We start from the raw sequence: 8,674 nt of genomic DNA, 5'->3' as shown, positions 1-8,674 counted from the left end.
TGCTTCGTAAAGCATAAAATAAACTCTTGGAATATTCTGAAACGGCTCAGTGCTTAACTAATGCAGCCCCTCCTGGCTTCGAGGAGCTGGGTGTGGAAGTGCTGGTCGGCTGAATGATGCCCTCACTCTTTATTTTAGCTCATTTCCCAGTGAAGCTGTAACTTAGCTTTGCTAAAGCTGATGGAAAAAAGTAAGTAACAAACTCAGCTAACAAATACCATGAAAGAGGTTCAGATTCCTTATTGTACTTCATCTTAAAGCACGAGTTGAAAAATAACAGGCCTTTTCTTCCATATTTGTTGGTAATAAATGCAGACAGCTTATACAAAGATTGTTATAAACACTTGAAAATAACCTGAGCACAAGACATTGCATTCTGTACTGTCTTTATCACCATTTGGAAACATAAAAAAGGTGAAATGTCTTTCTTTAGTGTTTTTTGTTTTGTTTTGATTTTCAAGCACATTTGAAGATGAGATTTCTAACTTGAAAGGGTTACTGCTCTTACTGTTGACAGTTGTGCACCATGTAGCTGAAGTAGCAGGGAATCATCAGTTTACTGCTTGCTAAAGAAGAAACTGAAAGTAATCCTGTCATCTATCCACTTCAGTAGTATTGAATCAAACAAATCCCATAAGTATTTGTTTCCCCTGTTCCTAAATTTCTACAATCTGCAATAAAGCAAAGAACTTACATCTTAAAAGAGCCACTTAAAAGAATCCTCCACCTGGCTTAGAGGCACAGTGAGGCTGTCAACTGAATTGTTTTCTGTGCTATAAAACTGAATTAACAATCTTCTCCTAGTCTACTCTTCACACAGGTCTCAACTTCAACAGCACAAAAAATCACCTTAACACTTACACTGGAATTGAAAGGAATCAACCTGAGACAGCCTTCTATTAGGCAAAATGAAAGAAACCCAAACACCAGGACTTCTGCTAGCCATGGGAACGTGTTTGTGACATGCTACTTCAAAGCCTGCTGAGGCAAATTCTAATTAGACTTAATCACCTAACACAGTGCCAGTGCTATTTAGATCTCAAAAACAGCGTAGAGCAAAACTTTGAGCACAGCATTCGTTTGTTTTATTTTATCTATTTTTTTCCAGAGCAACAAAGCACTCTGTTGCCCATGCAGAGGTTTTGTTATGGCATTGTTTTCCTGTGTAACTCATCATAACCTGATACAGCCTTACAAAATCAGAGTGGTAAAAGTTATGTTACATCCTTGAATCTCAGTGGTAGGTTCAAACTTACTTCACACTGGAGAATTTACAACAAAAACAGTTTTCCAAAGCCCAGAACTACCCCCAGTGGAGGGTTGATATACGGTGTTTTCTATTGGGATGAAAACACATGGAAACATGGACATGTAAGGCTTTCCCATTAGAACATCAAGGCATGTTTATATTTATGGAACCTGTCCATTCATGGTTTACTACTCTGGGAAGATGTTTAGTCACAAGAAGCCTCCTGCTGTTAGTGTGTTTTGTTCTTTGGATTCCTATTTGTCTAAGAATGAAAACTGTGCGCTTCCTGAGCTGCCATTTAAACCTATTTTTAAAGTTCATACATTACTCCTCTTTGCTCCCTCAGCTCTGCTATTCCTATGGTTAACTGAGCCCATCAAATCTGGGCTTGGTTCAACGTGAACTGAACACAGCCACATCAAAGTCACTGCACCTCCGCACGGAAAGGGCCCACCTTACATGGAGGTGACTAGCAAAAAGTTGCTGACCACGCATATTACACCAGCCTGACGATAAATGCATGTCACTGGGTGAAAGATAGCCTTGGGAACGGCTATTTCTGTGTTGTTAATACAAGCAAATGACAGCCAGAGAGCTCTTGTATATTTGAAGCTCAGCATCTAAGTAACACAAACCAGCTCAGGGCATAAATATGAGACTAGCAATCCTCAAGCTATTTTCACAGATGAAAATATTTTTCTCTTTACAGTAGCGATGCTTGTTCTTGCACCAATGGACATTTCTCTATGGCAAGAGTTAATATTATTAATCAGCTCTCTGGCAAGCTGGAAAATGTACATGGTTATTTTCTCCTTTGCTCCTTGAAGACTGCATGATGCAGCTTGTCATCTGCTATCCGCAGTGTGCCTGCTCCAGCCCTTACCCTCTAGCTTGGATTGCAGCCCTTGAGCTTTGCAGAGTTCCCCCGAAACAAGTCACAAGGCAAAGGCAATTTCTATATCCGTGTCTGCAAAGAAGATGAGAAGTTCTGACAAGGGAAGTACCAAATTCAGCCTTTTCCTCCTCAGAAGATGGAAGTGATTGCATAAGCTCCTCCTCCCTTTCTAAAAGAAGCAAGATACTAACAGATGCTTGATATTCAAGAGTTTTTCAGCTTCTCCTTTTGCAGTATTGACACCAGTAGTCATCATGATTACTGTTTACGAAGACTGTTTTTAAAGGCTAGCTATTATTCCCAAACCAAGGGGAAAACAAGACCAAACAGAAAAAGAGCTGTGCTGAATGTGATTAACTCCAATTTTTGGATGTGGAGGAGAAAAGAGTTGAAGGTTGTGAGCAATCTGTTGGCCACCGGACGGTTGGCGGCTGACTTACCAAGCAGTGGGGCAGCCATGGAGTGCTGCGGTATCAGACAGGCGTCAGACCAGAGCTCCAGCCCACAGCTTCCAGCAAGCTCCTTCTCTGTGATGTGCAAATTGCTCCAACCAGTTTCTGTACAGGGTGGAGGAATAAACTTCTATCCTTTTTCATTCTAGCGTTATGAGATCATGTTAATATTAAGAAGGGGCAAGCACATCTCTCAAATTATAGCTCTAGACCCTTTTCTTTAAAGATTTGGTGCATAATCAAAAAGACAATTATTCTGGCAGAAAATAAAACAGTTCCAGAGCTAGATTACCAATTCCTGCTGCTGAGGTAGTAACTGAAGGGTTTGTTTCAGCTCTACTAAAGGATGTATCTCTGGCAAAATGGGAGCAAAGCAGTGAATTTCTCATTCCCAAAGAGCACACTGCTACCTCTCACAGCAACGAATTCCCAGCTCTGGAATAAGTGAAACATACAGTAAAGGAGTTATTAGGAAGTTGGAGGCTATTTCCCTGGGCAAATTCCAGTTTATAGCTGAAACACCCAAGGGCACTACATCATTTTCTCAACTATTATACAAATTCTCAGCATGAGCCAATGCTGAACAAAAAGTCCCAATCTAAAAATGTCACCTTCTTGCCATTGCGGAAGGGACAAGGTCACACACTACCAGGTTCCATGGAAGTTATTTGGAATAAAAACATGAGCAAGAAGGGAGAACTGTGTTAAGAAATAGACAAACAAGTTGATGAAAGTTTCTGGATATTACTTAATGTTTGTTAGAGGAGAAAGTAACAGAATGCAAAGTGAGGAGTGCCTTGTATTAAACCTAATTTCTGAGGCCAAGCCACATTTTCCACTGCTGCTCAAAGACTCTTGATACTATTAACTAACTGTGTTTGCTCAAGCTCGCATCAGTGTTTTTAATACAGCAGCCATTTTATTAGGTACTGATAGAGACAAGGAGATAACTACTGTTAACATGAGCAACATGGATATTTGAGTTATATTTTACATCGTTCTTATTTCAACTGCTATTCAACGCAAACAAAAACTGATTTCCTCTATATTTTTCCTTGAAAAAAAAAGATCAACTTTCCCTTCAAAAGCCAATGAGATGAGGATATGAAAATGTCGATTAAAACCCAAAGAATGTGACCCGCATGCAGAGCTGTGAGAGGGAAGGAAGTCTACGCTGATAAAATAAATGTCCCCGCATGCTTATCTAACATCTCACTCTGACAAAATATTATGTAGCAGGGAAAAGTTCTGCTCTAAAAATTTTCCTTGTTAGAAACAAGTGTTCTTGATATTCTTCAAGTGTTACACCGAAATGCAGCTATGCAGTGGTAATAACATGCTCGCATATGCTGTAGACCCTGGGATGCAGAACTACAATTTGACAATCATCAGAACTAGCACAATGCCTACCACTCAAATAGAACTGTTTTACCAGCTAAAAACTTTCCTGCAGATCAGCACTGGGCAAGGGATATTTTACATCAGCTGCTGCCTTTTAATAAATAAATATGTAAAAGGCTGGCTTAGTCTTTGATGTGTGTTTAAATACAAGGGTTCACTAAACAAATATTTTAACTGCTTCTTTGTAACACATACTGGAAATGATAGTCTGCACACATTAGTTTGGCTGGGAAAGGATTGTTTTGCTATCAAGCAAACAGCACGGACCAAATTAAGCAGACCATGTGCTTTTTAGCCAGTCACTCCTCAGACCTACAGATATTTCAGAGGAGTTCAAAGAAGCACTGAAGAAAACAAAACAAAACAAAACAAACCATAAAAAACAAACCCAGAAGAAAAAAAATGAAGACATTTCTGTGCTTCAGTGGAAGTTTCCCAACAGAATAGAGCCTTAAATATTTAATACCTTTAATAAAAAAGTATGCTAATGCTACTCTGTAGCAAATTTGTAATAACAAGCCTGTGCTGAGACTTGAAAGCTGCTCATTTTCCATTACTGGGACTCAGTTTCCAGCAGGCATTTTTTTTCCACCTGATCCTAACCATGACTTGGAAGCCAGGTTAGCATTTCTGGAGCATGCCAGACCACACACATCTGTCAGTCGTCTGGATGCAGGTGGACTGCAGATAAAGAAAAACCCCAAGACTCAGGAGGAGAAGAACCTCAGGGTTAAAGCAGACAGATAACAGAGGCACATGCTAACAACACAGCTCAGGTATCACATTAAACATCCATAGCATTGCCAAAAGGGAAACTTTTATAGTTGTCCTGCAGCACACAAGCGAAGGAAGAACAACTCCGAGCAGTAGCACCACCTAAAATCCAGAAATGATGACATCAAAACTTCTTTGTAAAACCCCCTGCATTTCTTAAAGGATCCGAGAGAGAGCTTTTCAAATCAGCCTCTAAATACACATCTGGAAAGCAATGGGTCTCACAAACAAGCCTAGAAAACTAACAAGCCAGGAATTTCAGCTCACTGTAAAGTTCACTGTAATTGTTCTGAGCCTGTAAGCTCCAACACTGCTAAACAGTCTAGCCCTACATTTCTTAATTTTACAAGTTCGCTATTTTAAACAGAAGATGTTCTCATGTTATCAGTAAGGTGATGGGAAACAACACTCCAAATAGCAAAACAAAATATCCTAAAAGCAAAAGCAAGTACTTTCAGCTGCGGAAAAGGCAATGATTTTATCTGCCCATCCAAACACATGACGGTCATTTTTAAGGGTGCGTGCAGACATGTTACTCAGTTACAAGTAAAACTAATCTGTAATTATAAAGCCAAACTAGTAAGAACAGTAATATTCAATGGTACAAGATATACGAGATGAAGCACTGGATTCTAATACTTGAATTAAGTTCTTTTGAAGAAGATAAGTGCAAGGGGAGGGGAAGCTTCTGACTCCAAAGCTATTATGTGTAGCTGTTTGGGGGATACTTACTCCAGTCTGCCCACAGTCTTCACAAAAACAAGCAGTGTGTTTGCTGCTTTGGAAAAGCCATCATAACGCCTCTTTGCTAAGCGGAAAGAAACTAAAACAAATACCAAAAGCAAACAAACGAAAAGCCTGAACTAAATTTGCAAACTGAACATGTGTCTGCTCTCACATAGTAATCTTCTAGTAGTTCATCTCCTATTCTCCACCTGTTATAACCAAGAACATAATGGAAAATTCAAAAGCATCCAGATAAAAAGCATGGTGGAAATAATGGGAATGTAGAACTGCAGACTAGAATATATGCTTGTACCATTTGTTACCGGATTATTCACTGCAGGGGCTTACATAAGACATCTAGAAAATGTCTGAGACAAATATAAATAATCAAACAATTCTGTTCTACTTACTGTTATTTCTCTGAAACTTAGCTAGATGTCCTTATACTCTTTATATCTCTTTCAAGTCCTCACTAGCAGTGTCTCGAGCCCATACAGAAGAGCAGTAAACACACTTCAGGCTATTCTTCCAAACTCAGGTTCATTTGCAGCCTCCTTTTTGCCTGTTACTATCGAAGGCCTTTCTGTAGAGCCTGAAGATTGGTAAGCATTAGCAATCTTACTGCAAAGCACTGCGAGTAACATGGAAAGAGGCTGAAAGAAAGAAAAAAAAAAAAGAACATGTATCCTAGTAGGCATGAAGAGTCTTTTTCATTTACAGCAAAAGGAGAAGTTTTCTCTAGCAGCAATGATGCTGTTCAACTGTCAGTGCTTTGCTGGCAGCTGCTGAGCTACTAACTCTAACTTGTACTACACACCAACTCTAGTGCTATGGCTGTGGATCTCCCCATGAATCTCACTGAGCCCATTCACAACATCAGTGTGCATCGGTAAGAATTGTGCAGAATTTGCATCACATAAAATGTCTTTGCTCACACTGACTTTGAGAGAAGGGTCGAAAGGAAATTGCTTGCCATTTTATTTTAACCATTTAAAAATATAAACACAAAATAAGAAGTTACATTTCCATAGCACGTCAGCATACAAGTTACAAAACAAGTAAGAAAAAGCGCCAGTTAAAAATTACCTCTTTGTTAAAAACTCCTGATTGCTAACACCTGAAAAGCACCGTGTGGTGTCCTCACACACCAGCAAGGGCTGATTTTCAAACCTGAGTTTACCTTTGTGTTATGCTTTTACAGACAGTGAAGGCATGATCGCTTGTATCCACAGCTCAGCTTAGAAATACGCGTTCACTGCCCAAGCACAAGCAAGGGAAAGCCAACTGAAAACGTGGCCCTTCAATTACCAGCAGCATTAAAATCCTGTTAAAGATTTATTTGAAATAACCTCAATTTGCATCACTCTTGTAAATATCGTAAGAATAAACCACAAACTTCCTAACACAGAAATGGATTAATTTTTACTAAAATAAACTGTGTGCTTAGAGACAAGGGGAAAAAAATGGATAACTGTAGTAGCTGTTAAGAGATTACAAAAGTGATTTGAACTCATACTGTCATCAGCTGTCAGGACATTTTAACAGTATCAAAACGACCACTGATCTGAAATTTTGCTCAGTAAATATTATGTTACAGGAGATCTTTCTCTCTCTAAATACTACATTTGGTTTGTACAATATTTATGCATCTAGTATGAAAAGGTAAAATTATCTTCCTTACAGTTCCAAATAGCTAAGGTGCCTCCTTAACTGATTACTTCAAATTTTAGCTAATTTTGGCTTATTTAAAAAATATATGTTTAAATTTTTTAAAAATTGCTTCCTACTTTTTGTATATGCTTTCCAAACACAAATCTGGCTGTCCGCCCACACTATCAAGGTGATATTTCTCTCTTTATGGCTTCTTAAGCCTTCGTAGTTTTAACTTCCTGAGACCACCTTCACCTTCTTTTTTCCTTTTTTGGATCGGCTTCCCTGAAGACACAGCCTGCATTTCTAAATAGGATGATGAAGGCACCACAGGCAAGTCTTCAGTGGTTGTGCCTGGCTCATTTTGGTTTGTCTTCACAGAAAGAGGCTGGGAGAGGTTTTTTCCAGAAGTAACTAACTCTTCATCAGATGCAGTTTTTGTTAAGTCTTGTTCAGAAAACAACCTGGAATTAAGTGGGGTCTTCTCCTCCGAGATCAGACCTAAATGATCATCGTTGCACATACTCCTTTTTTTGTCACTAGGAATTAAAGGAGCTTCTACTGAGGCTATTTCTTTGAAATGGTCTACCTTTTCTTCGGAACTACAACTCTTGTGCTGAGCCTGTGTTTCGGTTGTTTTTTGATTTTGATTTGGGCCTAGCAGTGCTGACTCATAGCTGTAAGGAGAATTCTTGCTTAGAAGTTTTGACTCCAACCGCTCCACAGGGTGAGGTTTTTGCTGGCTGCTAGCATCCTCTGGCTGTCTCTGATTAACATTATTTTCCAGCTCTAAAACAGGAAACTCCAAGTTGCTCTCAGCTGTATTTATGCAGTTCTTCAGCTGACCTGTGCTCCTCCATTTCACTTCTGATTGAGGACTGGGAGAAGTCTGACAGTCATTCTTTCTGTTCCTTGTCTGCAAGCCCACTGAGCCAAGATCCACTTTCTTGGAGTCCTTGCTGGTTTGAGGTTTGCTATTTTTCCCCCTTTCTGTCCTTTTCACACTGCAATAAAAAGGGATATTGTTTTTAATAAAAAGGAACATTTACTGTCTCAATCTGCTCTTCTTACAATCTCTGAAAGACCACCAGGGCAACTCTCTTTTTGAATGTGGAAAAAAAAGAATGCCCGTATATCATCTTGACAAGCAGTAATGTTTGTCTAGCGTGGATAGTATCAAGTATTATCCATCTGATTTTCCACTGCACTAGGGGAACCCTACTTATTAATGACTAAACCACTAAGGAGTTCACATTCTATTCCAAGAGGCAGAACTGGATTCATTACAAGTGTTAAAGGTCAACACAACATAAGTATATTGAATTCCTTCCCAAACCAGCTAGATAAAATAGTATTTCATAAGTGCCTAAATGATTTCAAACCATTCCCAGATATCCATATGCATAATGTATATCTAAAGAATAGAGGGGGGCAGGCTGGAGAAGCAGTGTGTGTGCCTGTGTGACTTTCTAATCTCTAGTTTAGAAACATTCCTCTGGAATTTTTCCCAGGACATTTCAAAGCACT

General features: G+C 39.2%; 1 protein-coding gene across 1 annotated transcript in view; it reads right to left on the bottom strand.

Moving 5' to 3' along the window:
* Positions 1 to 6,441: 6,441 nt before the first annotated feature.
* The window catches only part of SLX4IP (SLX4 interacting protein), a 73,305-nt gene continuing 71,072 nt past the window's right edge, over positions 6,442 to 8,674 (bottom strand). Inside the window, exon 9 of the mRNA XM_072331443.1 lies at positions 6,442 to 8,151. Within this exon, the coding sequence (XP_072187544.1) occupies positions 7,353 to 8,151 (799 nt within the window). The 3' untranslated portion in view covers positions 6,442 to 7,352. The remainder of the gene's footprint in view (positions 8,152 to 8,674) is intronic.

Source organism: Excalfactoria chinensis, chromosome 3, assembly GCF_039878825.1.
Source record: "Excalfactoria chinensis isolate bCotChi1 chromosome 3, bCotChi1.hap2, whole genome shotgun sequence".
NCBI lineage: Eukaryota > Metazoa > Chordata > Aves > Galliformes > Phasianidae > Excalfactoria > Excalfactoria chinensis.
Note: the sequence above shows the minus strand (reverse complement) of the source record. Positions and strands in the feature narration are given on the sequence as shown.